The 23,065-nt window shown below is 41.0% G+C and overlaps 1 protein-coding gene across 1 annotated transcript; it reads left to right on the top strand.

Moving 5' to 3' along the window:
• Nucleotides 1-160: 160 nt before the first annotated feature.
• PKIB (cAMP-dependent protein kinase inhibitor beta) lies at nucleotides 161-9,076 on the top strand. The gene is made up of 3 exons (XM_052645592.1): nucleotides 161-206; nucleotides 3,407-3,586; nucleotides 9,009-9,076. The coding sequence occupies exons 1-3, from the start codon at nucleotides 161-163 to the stop codon at nucleotides 9,074-9,076; spliced, it is 294 nt and encodes a 97-aa protein (XP_052501552.1).
• Nucleotides 9,077-23,065: the final 13,989 nt, after the last annotated feature.

Below are 23,065 nucleotides of genomic sequence, written 5' to 3'. Positions count from 1 at the left end.
AGTTAAGAATCACCTTGTGTATTCAGACGCTCTTCCCAGTGCTCTCTAAGTCACCGAAATCAGACGACTTCACTATAGAAAGCCTGTGGGGCTGGGCTTGTCTTGTGGTGGAGCCTAACATCCTGGTCACTCAGCATCAGTCACAGGCTCTGAAGGGAAGATGGTGCCCAGTGAGAGTTCGGAAACAGACCAAGGAAAGTTCTGCAGTAAAGTTACCTGTTGTTTGACCTTCTGCATATCCAGTTTTAACTTAAAATGGTAGTTAATGAGTATAACATTGACAAACTTAGATAGTTTTGTGACGGTCTTGTTTTCTAACACCAATCAGCAAAAAAGGACTAATTTAGAAAGCCTATGCAGAAATAATAGTATAAAGGAAAAAGCAAAAACTTTCAAAATAGGAGTCAATAGCAACAAAAAATCTTGGAGCTCAGAATTTTTTTCTTTCATGTTGATGACCCATCCATCAGGCCACATTTTGGAAGTTTTCTTTCAATATGCAAATTCTAACTCAAGACTCCTTTGACATATCCCATCTTGCTAAGCATAAAATATATAACATTTAAGTATTTTAAAGAGTGTATCTTAATATTCTTATATCTATTGTTATCTTTAGCATTAAGATTTTGGACTGTCAGGACAGTGAGAATCAAGGTATTCCTTGAATTTAGCATGAAGATGCTTCCTAGAAATAAACAGTTGATTGTGGCCGTGGCTTCTCGTGTGATGTTAATTGGCTGAGGACAGAATGGGGGTCTGCACATGGGGTCTGTTCCCTAAATAATGTCAAGTGTTTCTCACAAGCTGTAGAGAAGTGATCTCTAATTGAAATTTGTCTATCATAAGGGTAGGGTGGGGGGCACATGGATAACCAAAAGTTCAAGCCAGAAAGGAATACCTATGCAAAAATAGGGAATCTCTTTCTCTTTCAACACAAATGTATATAGAATTGACCTTTGAACAACATGGAGGTTAGGGGCACCGACCGCTATTCATCTAAAAACCTGTGTATAATGTTACAGTCGACTCTCTGCATCAACAGTTCTCTACCCCAGGATTCAACCAACCATGGATTGTGTAGCACTGTTCAGTTCAGTTCAGTTGCTCAGTGGTGTCCGACTCTTTGCGACCCCATGAATTGCAGCACGCTAGGCCTCCCTGTCCATCACCAACTCCTGGAGTTCACTCAAACTCACATCCATTGAGTTGGTGATGCCATCCAGCCATCTCATCCTCTGTCGTCCCCTTCTCCTCCTGCCCCCAATCCCTCCCAGAATCAGAGTCTTTTCCAAAGAGTCAACTCTTCGCATGAGGTGGCCAAAGTACTATAGTTTGCACTGTAGACCATATTAATTGAAAAAAAATCCACATATAAATGGTCTTGTGCAGTTTAAACCTGTGTCATTCAAGGGTCAACTGTATATAATTTTTTCTATTTAAAAAGTAATGAAGGGCAGAATCAAAATTGGCTGTTGTATGGCTGTCTGTGTATATCACCAGAGTTTAGAAGGATAGTTTTGTAGTAATCCATGTCATCTTGCTTTCAGAATGAACCAAAACTGAATTTGCAACCTTGTGTGGTAGGTTAGCAGTTGTTCAACTTAAAATAAGTCACTTTTCTGAGCCCCAGTTTCCACATTCATATAGTGAGAGTTATTCCTCACTACCTCATTGGGTTATTGGGAGGTTTATCTGAGATAATACATGTGAAAATGTTTGTGCAGTATTGAATAAATTCTGGTTTCCCTCTTTTAAAACTCAAGAGGTCTTTCAATAAGATGTTTCTTGTTAGGACTAAAGGGGATACATAAGAGGTGGTGGTATAAATAAAACTTAGTGAGAGATGAATAATGATACCAATAATCAGACATATGGTTTTAGAGTTAGAAAGAATTTCCATGCTCTTTATCTCATTTGTTCTTCACTAGAATCCTGTGAATCAGTCAGGCTAATTATATAGGTGAGGAACTGCAACTCAGAGAAGTTAATTCAATTACCCAATATCATCTTGAGAGTCTAGCATGGAGTGTTCTTTTTGACTAATAGTCCAGTTACTTGATGTTGTCAATGCCAGACAATTGGCAAACACCCAACAGTTAGAAGTCCAAAATAATGTCTGAAAATCTAGCATTGTTCTCAGCTTTACCATGATTCCTTTGGAGATGAGACTAGCTGGGCCCACATGAAGCTCCATGTGCATTTTTGGGGTGCTCTGAACCAAAGAAAGTGATATCAAACGCACCATAATTTGTGACTCTTTTCACTTCATGTTTACCATTTCCTGAATTGCAGTTAACTGATTGGAAAAGACTCCCTTCTAACTACAGTGAAAGGTTAGATTTGCTTCGTGTAGGTCAAGGTTCATCTATTTCAGCCATTAGGTGCCACAGATGAGTTTCTTCATCCTTTGGTTGATACTCTGCCCATCCTGTGTTAGGATGTTATCTATCCTAGTATGTATATCTGTTCTTCTCCCCTTGGATTGTGCAAGTTCCCTAAAAATGGAGACTAAATCATTTCTCTGTTCTCTCAAGGCCCAGCTGAGAGCCTAGCATTTAATGGGTTCTCAAAAAGAAAATTCCTGCTGCAGCTGCTGCTTTTGAGATACTATTCATTGATGACGTCTTAGGAAAGTTTTCATTAGAAAACATCATATGAAAGAGAGGGCTCATTTTAGAATAAGCCATGTCTGCTACCTCCCTCCTTTTATAGTGAATGGCCTCTTGAGAATTCTTTCGTAGAGGCAATTACTAGGATGATAAAAGATGTTTAGGAAGGTACTAGTAATTGCCATGTCCACTTGAAGGCAAGAAAAGGTAACACAGGTTCTACCTTCCCAAACACAAACATGAGACTGTTGAAAATTATGCCTGAAGTTAGAGCAGATAGACAAACAGCTGCCACTGGGGTAAAAAGGCTTTGAGATAAAGTTCAATTTCTTATTTCTAAAGAGGGAGAACAGTGTGTTTTGTTTGCTCCTTACAAATTATAGTGATTTGGTTTCAGCCTGAACAAGCACCACAAGCAAATACTGGCAGGCAGAGTCTCCATGGGAGTGGCCAAACAAATCGGTTTGCATTTCCTTCCAAGCCCTCATTTGGCTGATCCATCCATAGAAAAGCAGAACAAAAGGCAAGAGATTACTGCACCCTAAAGCATCCAAGTGGCTCCTTTGGGCTCCGCAGTTATTTATAGCCATCTGGCTCCCTCTGAGGCCTTCCTGTTCCATTCAGTGATGGTACAAATGAGCAAATAGAACCTCCAGGACCTTGATGCAGGGTGCAGTCCGTGATTAGATTCTCAAGGCTTCTGTGTTGTTGATGTAGCCATGCCTTTTAACCTTTAGTGTGAATGTGGATCTTGGAATAGGCTCATTTTCATCTTCATGTGCACATTCTATTTGTAGATGTTACTATGAGGACAGATTCACCCAAAATGACAGATGTGGAGCCTGTGGTCAGCAATTTTGCATCATCAGCACGGGCAGGTCGCCGAAATGCTGTCCCAGACATCCAGGGTTCAACGGCTGCAGGCGGGACCTTGGAGGAGTTGCCCGTCAAACTGGAAGCCCTATCCGTGAAGGAAGGTAACACTCAAAGTCCTCTTAGAATCAGTGGTAGTTATCGCTTCCTCATCATTTCCTCGGGAACAGTCTCCCTTTTAACTAATTAAACTTGTTCACTAAGATCTCTCAGCTTTAAGCTAAGTAGATCTTTTCAGTGTTTCACAAAGTGCACTTCTCTCTTTAATCTCCTGGTGTAAATGTGGAAACTGAACATTTATTTATTCGTTGAATACGTATATAGTTATGCACAGTGCTAGTGTTTGGGAATACAAAGGTAGACAATTATAATCCCTTCTTTCAACCAGCTTACAAAATTTTTTGAGATGCTCTCAGAAATAATTTTTCCTTCTGCCATCCGTTGGCAAGTCACTGTGGAAGCTTCTGCTCCATCATGGTATTCTACAAGCTCTTCTATTTATAATATCTAAGAATACATTTATTGTCAATTAGAGATGAGAACTTTAAGTGGGTGTTTGTATAAAGGTTGATCTTTCTCTGCTGCTGCTGCTGCTAAGTTACTTCAGTCGTGTCCGACTCTGTGCGACCCCATAGACGGCGGCCCACCAGGCTCCCCCGTCCCTGGGATTCTCCAGGCAAGAACACTGGAGTGAGTTGCCATTTCCTTCTCCAAAGTATGAAAGTGAAAAGTGAAAGTGAAGTCGTTCAGTCGTGTCCGACTCCTAGCAACCCCATGGACTGAAGCCTACCAGGCTCCTCTGTCCATTGGATTTTCCAGGCAAGAGTACTGGAGTGGGGTGCCATTGCCTTCTCCAGATCTTTCTCTAACCAGTAGAAAAAGTGGGATTCAGAAAAAGCAAGAACTATCAAACCCCTGTAGGAAAATCTTGAGTCTTTTCCCATTGCTTATATACAGTTCTTAAAGCTTCTAGAGTTTACTTCTGTGAAAATAAATATAACAATACTGTACACCATTTTAGACTTCATAGTGGTCTCCAGTTTGTGTGTAGATGTTTATTCCTAGTGGCAGTAAGGCAAGAGAGAGATGGAAGATGCCGTACTTCTACCCTATTCATATGAGCCCCAGAAGGAGGGCTCTTAATTCTTTGCCTCAGGAGGTGACTTTCTCCCTGGTAAAGTTACAGACTTCCCAAATGTTTCTGGTATGATCTCTATGAAATACTTTTATCCTTGTTAGGCCAGGGACTGTGGCCAGACCCTGAAGTCTGGTTGGACCCACCTTTTTGGTTGAGTTACCTCACTTTTTTCTAAAAGTCATTTTACATCTCTTAAGTGACACTGTAAATAATAGAAAAAAGTATATACATACCCATAAATTATAAGATAAAAGATGAAGGAAATTAAAGAAGAAAAAATATGTGTAGTGTTTCTGGCTTTTTAAGTTCAAAAGTGTAATATGATTATGGTTATCAGGGCATGAAGGACCATCCTTAACTTGGCGAGGTAGAGAATATAAGCTACGTGTTCGTGTAATGGGTGTAATTAACGTGGATAGCCCCTAAACACATGCACAGAACTTTAATGCTTATTGACATTATTTAGTTAAACAAAAGAGAACAAATATACTGTACGAAGGTTAGTAGAGTCTCCATTTATTGATCACTGGGAGAGACTGTTATCTGAAAGAATACTGTTTCTTTTTTTATACTTTCCTTTAAATCGTTTTTAAGTAAAGTCGAAGGTATTAAGAAAATCAAAATGTTAAAAGTGAATTAACATATAACACCAGATGTTAAAGAATACACAAAAGGAAGTTAGTTTATATATGTAGATGGCATTGACAGTGTGTCACTAACAAAGTTATGTATAAATAGCTTTAAAGTCCGCTTTTGTTATTCTTAGCTAAATACAGCCATTCAGGATTTAAAATTGTTTTTAAAGCAGTTGCAGTTTTCAATTGCTGATAATAACAAAAATCTGGGGTCCGTCTCAGACACTATGGTTTCAATGGTTTTAGTCATTTAAAAATAGAAATTTTGGGAAAGATCTTCAAGTTTCCCTCAGATCAGTCCTGTTTTTTTTTTTTTTTTTTTTTTTATTCTTAAATGGGAAGAAATCTAGGTTGTCAGACATCCTGCATCTTACATGAAATGAACCTGCCTAAAATCTTCGTAGTTCACAATTTGTCTTAATCTATCCCTGTATCTTATATCTTAATCTATCCCTATATCTATACCTATAACTATGGTAGGGAGGACAAGGATGCCTTATAACATATCAGCAAGAGGTGACAGAGGATGGCAGCTTAGGAAACTAAGTGTCACAGAGGGCCTTTCTCACCTTCCACCGTCTCTAACTACTCATTTGATCCATCATTTATCTTAGTGCCAAGTGTGGGGCAATACAGAAAACCCGGGTTCGATCCCTGGGTCAGAAAGATCCCTTCCTCCTGGAGGAGGAAATGGCAACCCACTCCAGTATTCTTGCCTGGAGATACATTCTATCAGAGAATTAAAATAGGATGCTGGGGTAGAGAGTTACTGGGTGGCTCCTTTAGACTGAGAAATTCAGGAAGTCCTAACTGAAATCTGATGGCAGTGGAATATTTTGAATAACAACTGAATGGTCCCAGCAGGAAAGTAAGAGGGAAGGACATTCTTTGCAGAAGGAGCAGCTTGTATAAAGCTCTTAGAGTGGAATGAGATGGACATGTCAAGAAGCATGAAATCTGGCCACCGCAACTGGAGGGCAGCAGCTGGGAAGGGAGAGTAGAGATTACAGTGGAGAGTGAGCAAGGAATAGGGCTTTAGAAACCTGGGCGAATAAAGAGGATTTTCTTCTAAATGTGAGGGAGATGATATTCATGTTTAAATATTTGAATATCCATGTTTAAATATTTGAATGGATTGTAGGAGAGAAATAACAGGTATAGTGGAGTTAGGAGGTGCACTCCCCATTAGGATATCTTTGGGGGCCAAACTAAACATTCAGGCTCATAAGCCCACATTTGGTGCCAGTCTGCTCAAAAGTATACAGGTTTAGAAACGCAGTGGGCCAGAAGAGCCACATGACATCGTCTCCTTCTGTGGGGTCCTCTCAGAAGTCCGTATAAGCAGTCATGGGGGCTAGTCTCTGTCCTCCCCACCCCACCACTCACTAACTCAGGCGCAAGGTGACAAGGTTTGCACCAATGGGAGCAATGGTGGGTTAGAAGCCTCGTGTCCCAGGGAGTTAATACTTTGCAGTTAAGTCCATGGACCCCGCAAGAGACATGCTCAGTTACCAGAGTCATGAGCTTTATCGAACCCCAGTGCTCTGGTCCCCTACCAGTTAGCATGTAGTGTCTCTCAGTGTACAGGTGTATTTTACCATTTGGGTCATTTCTACCATATACTTACTAACCATGCTGACATTCCAACATAATCTGGTTTCCAGGATAACAGAGCTAGAAAATTAATCTCAAATCAAAGTTTCCCTTAGAGAAGGAGAAAGGGTTTGTTAAGCTTTTACCCATGGAACAGTTGCAGAAATCTAGTGAAAGATGATGGCTTTGAATAGGTTGTGAAGATGGATGGAATTGGGTGGGTTTGGGATATGTTTTATAGGCACAATTCATAGTACTTGATGATGAACTGATGTGGTAGAGGTGACTACAAGTAATGAAGAAGAGAAATAGAGGATAATTCCTGGAGCAACAGATAGACGGTGATGCCATATACTGAGAAGGGCCAACGTGGAAGAAAAGCAGTTTTGAAGGGTTAGAGGAGTGATTTCTGCTTCCTCCATTTGAGATGCCTATGAGACATCCAAGTGCCGTCAGCTCTACTTTCAAAAATTGGTTCAGAAATATGCCATTTTCTCCCTTAGAGGTCTAGTCTCTTGGTATTCCTGTGACCCCATTTTCTGGCCTTTCTCTGCACAGTCCCCATGGTAGTTCTTTCCCGCCTTTGACCTTGATGTTTTCTCTGCTTGGAATGCTCTTCTCCGTGCTACCCACCCGGCTAACTTCCTCACCTGCTCAGGTCTTGACTCACACGGCCCCTTCTCAGCGAGACATTCCCAGCCAACCCAGGCCCCAAGACTTCTTGACAATTCCTGTTCTTTAATTTCCACTGTAGCACTTCCCACATGCATACACTTTACTCATTTTAGATATTGTCCATATTTCTCATGAAAATTTCCTTGAGAGTTGGAACGTATAGTTTTTTCTTCACTGCTTGGTACATGTGTTCATTGCTCAGTCATGTCTGACTGTGATCCCATGGACTGTAGCCTGCCCAGCTCCTCTGTCTGTGGAATTCTCCAGGCAAGAATACTGGAGTGGGTAACCCATTCCCTTCTCAGGGGATCTTCCCAACCCAGTGATCGAACCTGGGTCTCCTGCTTTGCAGGTGGATTCTTTACCATCTGAGCCACCAGGGAAGTAGCATGTGCTTAATAAATACTTGATGAATGTAGGTTGGAGAACAGAATAGTCTATCAGATTTCTTTTCAAAGATGCCCCTGATGATTTTGATAGGACCCATATTTTAATTGGTGACAGCCAAAGATATATTTTGAAGGGTAAAAGAAAAACCAGTAAGTGGAGGCCGTTGTCAGTTTGAAGATGGCAGTGACTTGAGGAAATGAAGGAGCCAGGAGAAAGAGTGGAAGTCAGATGAAATGAGGAGCTGAGAGATGATCACGAGGATACTGTTGAGGCAGAAATGGATAGGATCCTGGATTATGAAGAAACTAGATCTGATCAGTGGAGGCAGCACCAGCTCCAAGGGTGAGCTGGCCTGGCAGCTGCTCAGGGCCCTCTCTGGGCTCAGGTGAGGCTTATCCTTGGTTTTGCTCTATGGTTGTCATCTTGAAATTTTTCCATATTTTTTGAATAAGGGGTGCTGTATTTTCACTTTGCACGGGGCTCCAACAGCCAGAGCCAGTCCCAAGGACCACGTCTTCCATGGTCATATGGGCAAAAGGAATACGTCTAGACTGCAGGGGTAATTTTACAGGTTTGGAGGCAGAAAGTTGAGCTTGTCTGATCTGATGGTTTTGATTTTTTTTTTTTTCCTATGAAGTAGAAAATGAGGTTAACTCTTAGCAGCAAAGGAGGTGGAAAGTGTGAGGAAGCTGAGATAGTGTGATCCAGCATTGGGAGATGGGGAAGGGCAAGGTGATCCATCAGTCTGCATCCAAACTGTGGCTTTGTCACTCACTAGCTCAGTGACTTTAGGCAAGTCATTTAACCTGTTAATGCTTCAAGAGAATCGCCTGTAAATGGAGATTATAATAATACCTTTGAAGGTTGCCTGGCATATAATATTCTGGAGAATAAGAGAGAAAGGTAACTAGGAGACAGACCCATACATCTTTTCTTGGTGTTGTTTCTACATCTACATGGACGGCAAAGAAGTATGTCCTAATGAAGTAGAAAGTGACTAGGGTGCATGAAGGAAAAACTGGTTTTTTTCCCCAATATAATACAAAGTAGATTTCAATATATTCTCTATGTGATGAAAATTTATCTGTTTTTCAGATGTGAAAAAGAAAGATGAAGAAACAGCACAAGATCAATTGGAAAAGCCCAAAGATGAAGGAAAATGAAGGCTCATTACCCATCAAAAGTGCTGAATTTCTGCACAGTGAAAGACTTAGTGGCCCTGCTTTCCTGAGATGTTTGATCTGGTAGTAACTATGGTAACATTGCAGCCCTAAGCAACATGTGTGTATTAGATAATTTTGTTGTGATGCTACTCACTTGGATTACAACCATGATGTCCAATGTAGGTTATTAAAAGGCAGATAACTTCCAAACTGCACCCAAGAGAGAGGTTAAGGATGTATGATCATTTAAATACATATCTTTTGTCTATAAACCCAGCTAAATCCACTGTTCTCTTTTGGATTTCTTAAGCCAGATATATTTTAAATTCCATTTTTATGGTAACAGGTAAATCATTTCTTGTAAATATAAACCAAACACTATTAATTTAAAACTGTATGGGATTTGTAAGAAATTGTGTTTTTTGGTGAGAAAAGTGATGGATTAGTCAAAAAAGGATAGATAAAAGTATGTTTTTATCCAAAAATGAACCTTTCCCCCACCAAACCTTAAACAGATTTGGAAAAATAGTAGTAAGTTTGACAGCTCAAACATCTCTAGAAAATTTTTGTCTGATGTATTTTGCTTCTAGTCTATGCATACTGTGATTTTTCATGTGGACTCTTAAATGGAAAATTTGTGATGAATAGTTTATATGAAATATGCCTATTAAATGAATCTCACTATCTTCCTTAATTTCAGTGTGCATATGTGTGTGTGTATATTTTTCTTTAATGTGAATTACACAGAACACTTCACTAGTTGCTTTGTACTGTATTTTCTTATTTTCAGGGTTTTGTGTATATGACTTGTTTCTTAAATAATTTCCTCAGGAATGCAGACCTTAATTTTTATATCTTTCCTAAACTAGCTGACATAATAGTAAGCACTTAAGTGTTTAGTGAATGGTACAGGCAGAAATAGCAAAATACTTGCTTTTAACATATATTTAATTATATGTTTTAAAAGGAATGAAACCAAAGCCAAAGCTTTAGTAAATTTTGATTTATTAGATATTTTAGGAGAATCATAGAATTCTGAATTTTTAAAGAAAATCTGACTAATGGATTTATTTTTATTTTCAGATCTATCTGCATGCAGTATTTTATTTGATTGTTGACTTAGGCCATGTCTGTATACAGTAATCAAATAAACTCTTTCACTATTAAAGAAACTTATTACCAACCCAAGTCTTCTTCATTTTATCTCCTACAGTGTAACAGATGGAATATGGTGACATTTTAATGAGCGAAGTGAATAGTCTTTGCAATATAAAACACCTCGCACTCCTCATTTCATTGACAAAGTTCATCTTTAAATCTGAGAATACAACAAAGGGGTAGATTTCAAAGAATATTGTTGTTCTTAAACAATAAATTTTTCTTTAAGAAATAATCAAAAGTAGTATCTTAGGTGTAGTGCTAATTTTACATTCAATAAAATGTCTTAGAGCCGTAAAAATTAGGTTTCTGGAAGTTATTTAATGATGTGACATTATATTGTCAGTATAAAGAGGAGTTTGGAGAAGGAGATGGCAATGCGCTCTAGTATTCTTGCCTGGGAAATCCCGTGGACAAAGGAGCCTGGTGGACTAGAATCCATGGGGTCTCGAAGAGTTGGACATGGCTGTGTGACTAAGCCCTGCACACAAACGGGGGTTAGGGTGGCGCTTTAGGGGAGTGACAGTTTGGCCTCCTGAGTATCTTTGGCAACATCTGGAGTGTTTCTGGCTGCCACTAGTAGGGGAAGGGGCAGGGAGAGAATGTTCTGCTGGCATCTAGTGGGCAGAGCCAGCGATGCCGCTAAACTGCTCAGTCCTACAGGGCAGACCCTCACAGCAAAGAATTATCTGACCACAGGTGTCAGGAGCACTGAAGCTGAAAAACAAAACTGTCAAGTACATGGATTTGGATTCAGATGACCCGGGTTTGAGTTCTAGCTGTATGATCTTGGGCATGATTTACATCATGTCTCTAAGTTTTATCTTCTTGGAATGACATTAGTAATAGTACATAATGTATAGGGTGCTATATATATATATATATATATATATATGGTATATGCTAAGTTGCTTCAGTCATGTCCAACTCTTTGTGACTCTGTGAACTACAGCCTCCCAGGCTCCTCTGTCCATGCGATTTTTCAGGCAAGAATACTGGAGTGGGAGGAGCCTAGTGGGCTGCAGTCCATGGTGTTTCGAAGACTTCACTTTCACTTTTCACTTGCATGCATTGGAGAAGGAAATGGAAACCCACTCCAGTGTTCTTGCTTGGAGAATCCCAGGGATAGGAGAGCCTGATGGCTGCCATTTATGGGGTCGCACAGAGTCAGACACGACTGAAGCGACTTAGCAGCAGCAGCAGCAAATATTAGCTATCACCATCATCATTTTTATTGTAGATGTTTTTGCCATTATTTTCTGGCATTGGAGGTGGATTTGTTAACTTAGCTATCTTCTGCTTTTCTCTGTGATTTCACAAGCATTCTCAATCTTAGAACTGGGAGAAGACACTCTGATGGAAATTGACAATTCATGATAATTACCACATTAGTGCCTATTCAGTCATGCTAATGAACCATTGACAAGTGATGAGTATTACCTTTTAACAATGAGTCACCTCCCTAGTGTTTTATGATAGTTACTGACACAAAACAGAGTTTTGAGTCAGTATTTAAATGAGTAAGTTTTCCATGAAAATGTAGAAGAGAAAAAGTAACAGATCTTGAGTCAGAGTATTTATCTCTCATTTAGAAGATTTTTTTTTCATTTAGAAGACCAGAAATGAAGCCATGTCCCCCCTCATTGTTGCTAGTAATGACACATATTCTTAATCATGTGTGTCCTAAATCACTTTTTCATTACAAAACATATAAATCTCTCATTTTATGCATATAATATTTTATCTTACATGAAGTATCAATCTTGTTGAATATTTGCCAATGAAAGGATTTTCTGGCTGAGAAGGAATCCAGATAAAGAATAAGAGGTCAGTGGTAATTTAAAGACAAAATTGGATTTACCAACCATCTTCTGAAAAAAAAAATCAAACTATTTCTGGGAGCCTATGGTATTTTGTCATAGCAAAGTCACATTAAACAAAGCCCCTAGTTGGGGCTCATTCAAGAAAGTCTCCAAGCTCATTTTTGCTATTGTCTCTTTACAAGCCACTTGCTCTAATAACTGTATAAAGTTTTAATTAATACTGTCAGAGAAACCAAGACAAAAGGGGATAATAAAGCTAGAAAGAGACTATCTGGAAACTTGACTCTGTACATAGGAGGAGAAAGAACAAAAACCATTCTGCGTCATGTGCCCAGAGATTTTGTGTGTGTGTGTGTGTGTGATCTGGACTGGAAAGGTTTCAACCTTCTCCGAATGAGAGTGACTGCAGGGGGAGGTATCTTATTTGCGAAAGGCAACACAGCATTAACTTTCAGTGTTACTAGCTGTGGTGGCTTGGGCAGATGATGGAGAGAGAGAGAGAGGAGAGGAAGAATTACTGAGGCACATTGGCTTATTGCCTCATCTGTGGAATCTGACACCTCCAGTTCAAATTACACAGTTCTGCCACGTGTGCTCACGACTTTAGTTATTTTCCTCTCTGTCTTTCAACTTCCTAACTGTATAAAATGGCAAATTATTATGAGATTTAAGTGGTAAACTGCTAAGGAAAATGCCTGATACATACCAAAGCTTATTCTTAATTGCTATTAGTAATTGCATGAGCATAAAGGGTGATGGAGACTTCAAGGTAAATGCCCTAGGTCTTATTGGTTCTTTCTTTGTTTACCAAAGTAGATTTTTCTGCTAATCCCTCACTCTCTTTTCTGTCCACCAGCAGTACCTCGTTAGCTAAACCTAGGACTGATTAACTAGAATGCACTCCATTTTTTTCTCCAGACTTATTAATGATAACTCTCAGAACATCAAAATCTGCCGCTTATTAAAAATGGAAGCATTGACTCAAACAAAGGGCTAGAGAATGTATTGTTACTGTTAAAAGCCTAGAACAGATTTCTCGTTGAGCACACAGTGATAGGAAAAATTATCATTATAGCCATCCTTTGAGTGACTGGTGATTACTAAGCACCCTTGCCGACCCTTTTGAAGCTTCATAATAATGGTCATACAAAAATGGTTCATGAAGTTTCTCATTTTCAGATGAAGAAAATGGATTCAAGAGGGCCCTCAGGAATTCACTCAAGTAAGAAAATGACAACTGTGGCCTTGGATAGGGCTCTCAGGACCAGCATGTGCTTTTCCTATACTGCTCTCAATGGCCCCTTTGCCTCAGACCATCTCATCCACAAGTTTCATTAAATTTGTGAAAAATGTCATTGGTAGTTTGATAGGGATTGCAAAGAATCTGTCGATTGATTTGGGCCATAGAGTCATTTTCACAGTATTGATTCTTCTAATCCAAGAACATGGGATATCTCTCCATCTGTTTGAGTCATCTTTGATTTGTTTCATCAGTGACTTAAAGTTTTCTGCATACAAGTCCTTGGTCCCTGTTGTTATTGTTCAGTTGCTAAGTTGTGTCCAACTCTTTGTGACCCGTGGTTTAGGTAGGCTTATTCGTAGGTATCTTATTCTTTCTGTTGCACCGATGGATGGGATTATTTCCTTAATTTCTCTTTCTGATTTCTCACTGTTGCTGTTCAGTCACTCAGTCATGTCCGATTCTTTGTGACCTTATGGACTGCAGCATGCCAGGCTTCCGTCTTTCACTCTTTCCCAGAGTTTGGGACCAGATGCCATGATCTAAGTTTTTTGAATGTTGACTTTTTTCAATGTTTAAGCCAACTTTTTAACGCTGCTCTTTCACCTTCATCAAGAGGCACTTTAGTTCCTCTTCGCTTTCTGCCATAGGGTGGTGTCATATGCATATCTGAGGTTGTTGATGTTTTTCCTGGCAATCTTGATTCCAGCTTTTGCTTCATCCAGCCCAGCATTTCACATCATCTACTCTGCATATAAGTTAAATAAATGTTCATTGTTAGTGTATAGGGATGCAAGGGATTTCTGTGTTTTAATTTTATATCCTTCAACTTTTCTAATTTCATTGATTAACTCTTGTGGTTTTCTGGTGGTATCTGTAGGGTTATCTGTGTATAGTATCATGTCATCTGCAAACAGTGGCAATTTTACTTCTTTTCCAATCTGGATTCCTTTTATTTGCTTTTCGTCTCTGATTGCTGTGACCAAGACTTCCAAAACTATATTGAATTGTAGTGGTTAAGAGTGGGCACCCTTGTTTTGTTCCTGATCTTAGAGGAAAATGCTTTCAGTTTTTCACCACTGAGAAAAATGTTTGTTCTGGGTTTGTCATATATGGTCTTTACTCCAGTATGCATTGAAACACTGTTTACAATAGCCAGGATATGGAAGCCACCTAGATGTTGGTACATATATACAATGGAATATTACTCAGCCATAAAAGGAATGAATTTGAGTCAGTTATAGTGAAGTGGATGAATCTGTTATACAGAGCTTGTTATACAAAGTAAAGTCAGAAAGAGAAAAACATTGTGTAGTAACACATATAAATGGAATCTAGAAAAAGAATAGTATTGATAAACCAACTTACAGGGAAGAAATGGACATGCAAACATAGAAAATGGACTTGGCACAGCAGGGGAAGGACAAGGTAGGACCAACTGAGAAAGTAGCATTGACATATACCCTAGCATGGGTAAAATAAAACAGATAATAGTGAGAAGCTGCTTTATGACACAAGGAGCCCAGCCTGAGGCCCTGACCTGGAAGGGTGGGATGAGAGGCAGGAGGGAGACTCAAGAGGGCCGTATATAATTATGACTGATTCATGTTGTTGAATGGCAGAAATGAGCGCAACATTGTAAAGCAATTATCCTCCCCACCAAAAAAAACATTTGGGGTCTGAATTCCACTCAGGATTCCTAAGAAAACTGAAAAGCTGTACATGGGCAGAGGAGCAATTTTATTTATTTGTTTTCCATTTATTCATTCATTCACTCCTTCATTAATGTATATTTTACCTTATTCCAGAAGATTTTATAGGGCAAACTCACTTGCCATTTAATTTGCCATTAACTTTTGAGACCCTGAAGGAACAGACAATTGGTGAGGAGCCTGTGGCTCTGTTGGGTAGGAAGTAGTACCTGGAAGTGAAGCGAAGGTGATAAAGCTAAACTGAAAACGAGAGGCACCACGCCCACAGTCTACTCATTTCAGGTTTGTCCTGGGGCTGGTAACAATTATGGAAAGGGCTTACTGACATTCTGTGGGACACACAAAAATAACGTGCCAGGATATATAAATATCTTAAAAATAGGGCCACAAAGGCAAATGAAATTATCTCCCTTGCTCCCTGCAGATGTAGTTCAGAGTCTGAATAATGTTTGGCAGCACTGAAGGCAGAGAAGCCCCGATGTGCTGGATGGCGGTGGGGGTGGCTACAGAGGTCTGGGCAACCATTCTCAGAGCAACAAGCTAGGAAAAAGCTTTTGCACCAACTCAGAGTGTATGGAATTGACTTCAGCAGCTCTGTGAAGGCTCTCACAGTGCTTTAGGTATATTAGATATTCAAAATTCCTGGTCCGTGATAAAATTTTCACCTAAATTGGTTTTCTATTAGTAGAGGGGGTTTACTTTTTAAATCTTTCCTTGATATTATAATACTGTCAAGAACAATAGAAAAAAAACAGAGGGATATCAATCAATAAATGTGGGTTTGATGTCAGAATTTTGACTTAAATTTAGCCTGAGTTGACTGCATGCCTTTAGGTAAATAATTTTCCACTACTGTTTTCGTTTTACTACTATAGAGTCCATGGAATTCTCCAGGCCAGAATACTGGAGTGGGTAGTCTCTCCCTTTTCCAAGGTATCTTCCCAACCCAGGGATCAAACCCAGGTCTCCCGCATTGCAGGCAGATTCTTTACCAACTGAGCCACAAGGGAAGCCCACCCACAAGAGAGCCTGTGCCAGACTGGCAGTTTCAAACCTCTTCTTAGAGCCTCATTATTCTACTAGTGATGTCAGCTTCCCCAGTGCCCACCACCCCGGCATCTTCTCCCTAAGATTTCAGAGCTTCTCACCTCTAGCTGCACATTGACCCAGAGAATTAAATAAATGACCAATGCCTGACCCAATCGGAGCCCACTTGGGAGCCACTGCTGTAGCCTGCTCTGAACTGGATGCTGGGTGACCTGCTAGAGGGCAAAGTCTGCATTTATTTTCCCATTAACCTTACATGAGAGGCTGAGAGGTCTGAGAGGTCTGAGAGGTGTGGTGCTGGAGCAGCCATGAGAAGATACCCCACGCCCAAGGGCAAAGGAGAAGCCCAAGCAAGATGGTAGAAGCAGCGAATTCACGGTTAGAATGAAACCCCCTTCCCCCCAGAGATGCTCAGAGGGCTCAAACAAACCTTGTGCACAACCAGAACCCAGGGAGCCCACAGAGACAGTACAGTACAGTGTTTGTCTCCTGTGGAGGTGCAGGTCAGCAGTGGACTGCCACAGGGGCAGGGCTCAGGGCGCAGCAGACCTGGGTGTGGCATAAGCGCTCTTGGAGGAGGTGGCCATCAACCCCGCCATTACACAGGACTGGGAAACAGACTCTTGGATGGCACCAACAGAACCTTGTGCACCAGCACACAGGAGAAAGGAGCAGTGACCCCACAAGAGACTGACCCAGACCTGCCTGCGAGTGTCCAGGAGTCTCCAGTGGAGGCTTGGGTTGGCAGTGGTCTGCTGCAGGGTTGGGGGCACTGAATGTAGCAGTATATGCATGGGATCTTTTGAAGGAGGCGCCATTATCTCCATTACCTCCACCACAGTTTCAGTTCAGTTCAGTTCAGCCACTCAGTCGTGTCCAACTCTGCGACCCCATGAATCGCAGCACACCAGGCCTCCCTGTCCATCACCAACTCCCAGAGTTCACTCAAACTCACGTCCATTGAGTTGGTGATGCCAACCAGCCATCTCATCCTCTGTTGTCCCCTTCTGCTCCTGCCCCCAATCCTTCCCAGCATCAGAGTCTTTTCCAATGAGTCAACTCTTCACATGAGGTGGCCAAAGTACTGGAGTTTCAGCTTTAGCATCAGTCCTTCCAAAGAATACCCAGGACTGATCTCCTTCAGAATGGACTGGTTGGATCTCCTTGCAGTCCAAGGGACTCTCAACAGTCTTTTCCATTGTTAGGCCCCAGGTAAATAGGAGGGAGGGAACACAGCTCCACCCATCAACAGAAAATTGGATTAAAGATTTAGTGAGCATGGCCCTGCCCATCAGAACGAGACCCAGATTCCCCCTCAGTCAGTCTCTCCCATCAGGAAGTTTCCATAAGCCTCTTATCTTTCTCCATCAGAGGGCAGACAGACTGAAAGCCACAATCACAAAAAACTAACCAATCTAATCACATGGACCACAGCCTTGTCTAACTCAATGGAACTATGAGCCATGCCCTGTTAGGGCCACCCAAGACAGATGGGTCATGGTGGAGAGTTCTGACAAAACGTGGTCCACTGGAGAGGGAATGGCAAACCACGTCAGTATTCTTGCCTTGAGAACCCCATGAACAGTGTGAAAAGGCAAAAAGATAGGATACTGAAAGATGAACTCCCCAGGCCTATGGGTTCCCAATATGCTACTGGAGATCAGTGGAGAAATAACTCGAGAGAGACTGAAGAGATGGAGCCAAAGCAAAACATCACCCAGCTGTGGATGTGACTGGTAATGGAAGCAAGGCCAGATGCTGTAAAGAGCAATATTGCATAGGAACCTGGAATGTTGGGTCCATAAGTCAAGGTAAACTGGAAGTGGTCAAACAGGAGATGGCAAGGGTGAGCACTGACATTCTAGCAATCAGCGAGCTAAAATGGACTCAAGTAGGTGAATTTAACTCAGGTGACCATCACATCTACTACTGTGGGCAAGAATCCCTTAGAAGAAATGGAGTAGCCATCCCAGTCAACAAAAGAGCCCGAAATGAAGTACTTGGATGCAATCTCAAAAACGACAGAATGATCTCTGTTCTTCTCCGAGGCAAACCATTCATCACAGTAATCCAACTCTATGCCCCGACCACTAATGCTGAAGAAGCTGAAGTTGAACGGTTCTATGAAGACCTACAATACCTTTTAGAACTAACACCCTCCAAAAGATGTCCTTTTCATTACAGGGGACTGGAATGCAAAAAGTAAGAAGTCAAGAAACACCTGGAATAACAGGCAAATTTGGCCTTGGAGTACAGAATGAAGCAGGGCAAAAGCTAATATTTTGCCAAGAGAATGCACTGGTCATAGCAGACACCCTCTTACAACAACACAAGAGAAGACTCTACACATGGACACCACCCGATGGTCAACACCAAAATCGGATTGATTATATATACTTTGCAGCCAAAGATGGAGAAGCTCTATACAGTCAGCAAAAACAAGACTGGGAGTTGACTGTGGCTCATGAACTCCTTATTGCCAAATTCAGACTTAAATTGAAGAAAGTAAGGAAAACCACTAGACCATTCAGGTATGACCTAACTCCAATACCTTATGATTATACAGTGGAAATGAGAAATAGATTTAAGGGACTAATCTGATAGACAAGAGTGCCTGATGAACTATGGATGGAGGTTCGTGACATTGTACAGAGGACAGGGATCAAGACCATCCCCAAGAAAAAGAAATGCAAAAAAGCAAAATGGCTGTCTGGGGATGCCTTACAAATAGCTGTGAAAAGAAGAGAAGCAAAAAGGAGAAAAGGAAAGATATAAGCATCTGAATGTAGAGTTCCAAAGAATAGCAAGGAGAGATAAGAAAGCCTTCCTCGATGATCAGTGCAAAGAAATAGAGGAAAACAACAGAATGGGAAAGACTAGAGATCTCCTCAAGAAAATTAGAGATACCAAGAGAACATTTCATGCAAAGATGGGCTCGATAAAGGACAGAAATGGTATGGACCTAACAGAAGCAGAAGATATTAAGAAGAGGTGTCAAGAATACACAGAAGAACTGTACAAAAAAGAGCTTCACTATCCAGATAATCACGACGGTGTGATCACTCACCTAGAGCCAGACATCTTGGAATATGAAGTCAAGTGGGCCCTAGAAAAGCATCACTACGAACAAAGCTAATGGAGGTGATGGAATTCCAGTTGAGCTATTTCAAATCCTGAAAGACAATGCTTGAAAGTGCTGCACTCAATACGTCAGCAAATTTGGAAAACTCAGCAGTGGTCACAGGACTGGAAAAGGTCGGTTTTCATTCCAGTCCTAAAGAAAGACAATGCCGAAGAATGCTCAAACTACTGCAGAATTGCAATCATCTCACACACTAGTAAAGTAATGTCAAAATTCTCCAATCCAGGCTTTAACAGTATGTGAACAATGAACTTCCAGATGTTCAAGCTGGTTTTAGAAAAGACAGAGGAACCAGAGATCAATTGCCAACATCCGCTAGATCATTGAAAAAGCAAGTGAGTTTCAGAAAACATCTGCTTTATTGACTATGCCAAAGCCTTTGACTGTGTGGATCACTACAAACTGTGGAAAATTCTTCAAGAGATGGGAATACCAGACCACCTGACCTGCCTCTTGAGAAATCTGTATGCAGGTCAAGAAGAAACAGTTAGAACTGGACATGGAACAACAGACTGATTCCAAATAGGAAAAGGAGTACGTCAAGGCTGTATATTGTCACCATGCTTAACTTCTATTTAACATCATGAGAAATGCTGGGCTGGATGAAGCACAAGCTGGAGTCGAGACTGCCGGGAGAAGTATCAATAACCTCAGATATGCAATGACACCACCCTTAGGGCAGAAAGCGAAGAACTAAAGAGCCTCTTGATGAAAGTGAAAGCAGAGAGTGAAAATGTTGGCTTTAAACTCAACATTCAGAAAACTAAGATCATGTCATCTGGTCCCATCACTTCATGGCAAATAGATGGGAAACAATGGAAACAGTGGCAGACTTTATTTTGGGGGGCTCCAAAATCACTGCAATGGTAACTGCAGCCATGAAATTAAAAGACGCTTACTCCTTGGAAGAAAAGTTATGATCAACCTAGACAGCATATTGAAAAGCAGAGACATTTGCCAGCAAAAGTCCGTCTAGTCAAGGCTATGGTTTTCCCAGTGGTCATGTATGGATGTGAGAGTTGGACTTTAAAGAAGGCCTAGTGCTGGAGAACTGATGCCTTTGAACTGTGGTGTTGAAGACTCTTGAGAGTCCCTTGGGCTGCAAGGAGATCCAACCAGTCCATCCTAAAGGAAATCAGTCCTGAATACTCATTGGAAGGACTGATGCTGAAGCTGAAACTCCAATACTTTGGGCCACCTGATGGGAAGAACTGATTCATTTGAAAAGACCCTGATGCTGGGAAGGATTGAAGGCAGGAGGAGAAGGGGAAGGCAGAGGATGAGATGGTTGGATGGCATTACCGACTCGATGGAAATGAGTCTGAGTAAACTCTGGAAGTTGGTGATGGACAGGGAGGCCTGGCGTGCTGCAGTCCATGGGGTCGCAAATAGGACAGGACTGAGCGACTGAACTGAACTGATTTTCATTTTGGGGAATTACTCAAAATAGACACTAGGTGGAGCCAGCATCACATTTCTCACTATTGTTTTTTTCCTTTTAAGTCCGATTTAATCAGGTTTCCGGTTTGTTGTTATGTTTTTTACCAATTCTGCTACTTACATTTTAAGGATTATTGCAAAAACAAAACAACAGCAGCAAGCAAAACCCACAGTATTTTAAGCACGATTTTTTTCTGAGTTTAGATTGGAAATTAAGTGTGCATTTAATGTCTGTTTAGATTGAAGGCAGGAGGAGAAGGGGAGGACAGAGGATGAGATGGTTGGATGGCATCGCCGATTCAAGGGACATGAGTTTGGGCACACTCTGGGAGATAGTGAAGGACAGGGATGCTTGGCCTGCTGCAGTCCATGGGGTCTCAAAGAGTTGGACACAACTAAGCTACTGAACAACCAATGCTCTTAGATACCAAAAGAGGGTGCTCTAATATATTTTAAAAATGCACTTCTTAGGAATAAAAAAGCCCCAGCTTTTTCTTTTATGCAACAAAAAGTTCTTTCTTTCTGTCTAACAGCGTTGACTGGATTTCTTTCTTTTAAAAATCTAAGATAGCTATGCACAAATGCTTTATTCATTACAATAAAATTAAAACCAGTTCTCAGTTCTCTGCAATCTTAGATTAAAAATTGACCTTTTTTTTTTTTTTTGAGTTAAAAGCACTGTTTTCAGTTGTAACTTTGAAAAGCCTCTGGCAGTAAATGGTATTTGAATGTGTGGTTTCATTCTTGATTTAATTTGAGATATCTTTTATCACTTAACAACTTCCCCCTCCACTTAGGAGAAAGGTGGGTCTCATGAAAACCGAATTCGAGTTAACCAAGTGATTATTCCTGGTCTTCCAAGGGCAGGAAGGGAAATAGGGGGGATTTCCCCCACAAATCCTGCTTTATGTTGTGTGGGAAAGTTGGGTGCACAAAGAAGATGCTAGTCAAATTGTCTTAACAAGGAGCCTGCTGAGGTAAGAGGCACAACACACAGCTATTTGATGCCTCTGGAGTGCTTTCACTGGACACAAAGTTCCCCACTCAGTGATGGTGTAAGGGGTGTGGAGGGAAGGGGTGTGGGGGGCAAAAACAGCTAACACTGAATATACATTAAAGACTGTTGGTTAGTTGCTAAGTCCTGTCCGACTCTTTTGCCACATCTTGGATGTTGCCCACAAGGCTTCTCTGTCCATGGCATTTCCCAGGCAAGAATCCAGGCGTGGTTTGCCATTTCCTTCTCCAAGGGATCTTCCCAACCCAGGGATATAACCTGTGTCTCCTGCATTGCAAATGGATTCTTTACTGCTGAGCTACCAGGGAAGCCCCTACTGGTAATTAAATGAATGGTTCTCTTCTTCTTGTGAGAATGCCTGCTTCCCTACAGAATGGATGCTTAGGTGTTTGGCCAGGAGATGGTGTGGGGAGGGGTGTGAGGGGGGCAAATTATTCTGTCAGGGGTTGTAGACCCAGGAAAATAACTTCTTAGTTGCCTTGTTGTTGTTTAGTCACTAAGTTGTGTCCCACTCTTTTGCGACTCCATGGATTGTAGCCTTCCAGGCACCTCTGTGCATGGAATATTTCAGGCAAGAACACTGGAGTGGGTTGCCACGCCTTCTTCCAGAGGATCTTCCCAACCCAGGGATGGAACTCATGTCTCCTGCATTGCAGGCAGATTCTTTACCACTGAGCCACCTGGGAAGCCAAATGGGAAATGGGTGACAACTAACCCAAACTAGCCAAATTGGTCCAAAAAACTCCAAGTCAGAGAACAGATCTAGATGCTGCCAGAAGTTTCAGTCCATAGAAACACCGTTTCAGCCTTCACACCTCCCCTCCCAGCGCTGGTGATGCGTTTCTTCCATATCTAATTTATCTTAGCTGGTAACTTGCTAACAAAAAAAGCAATCTCTCCTCTTTGCCCTTTCTCTTTGTTTTTTCAGTGTTAAAAAATTTCATTTCAAATGCCCTCAGTCTTCAGAGAAAGCAGGCGGACGTGGAAATTAGAGTCTGAATCAGTTTTGTCTATGTTACTAAGTCTGCATTTTAATTAGTTGGGGAGACAGCCATGCTCTGGTAGCGAAAGTGAGTAGAATTTCTAGATCCACGAAAGGCCTATGTGGATTTTCTACAGAGGAACAAAACACTAACCAGATGGTATTTAGTTAATAGGCCGACTTTAAAGGCAAGTATTTGTTTTGAGCTCTTTCCTAAGGGAGAGAAAGTTAGCTAATTAATAGAATAAAAGAGATAAGAGAAAAGCCAGAGGAGAAGAAATACTAAAAATAATGAATAAAGAGAAATGTGAGGAGGAATGGATATTGGAAAATAAGGGGAACAAAATAAGCAGCTATAGAAAAATACAAAATTAGAAAAAACATGTTACTGCAGATTTTTCACCAAATGGTTTCCTAGGAAACTTAACAA

Source organism: Budorcas taxicolor, chromosome 9 (assembly GCF_023091745.1).
Source record: "Budorcas taxicolor isolate Tak-1 chromosome 9, Takin1.1, whole genome shotgun sequence".
Taxonomy (NCBI): Eukaryota; Metazoa; Chordata; class Mammalia; order Artiodactyla; family Bovidae; genus Budorcas; species Budorcas taxicolor.
Note: the sequence above shows the minus strand (reverse complement) of the source record. Positions and strands in the feature narration are given on the sequence as shown.

What these genes read in the sequence shown, in the direction of transcription:
- PKIB (XM_052645592.1), top strand. Translation starts at nt 161, where the DNA reads ATGGTGCCCAGTGAGAGTTCGGAAACAGACCAAGGAAAGTTCTGCA. An exon ending in AGACCAAGGAAAGTTCTGCA is followed by an intron (nt 207 to 3,406) that starts GTAAAGTTACCT and finishes TTCTATTTGTAG; the next exon opens with ATGTTACTATGAGGACAGAT. An exon ending in AGCCCTATCCGTGAAGGAAG is followed by an intron (nt 3,587 to 9,008) that starts GTAACACTCAAA and finishes TCTGTTTTTCAG; the next exon opens with ATGTGAAAAAGAAAGATGAA.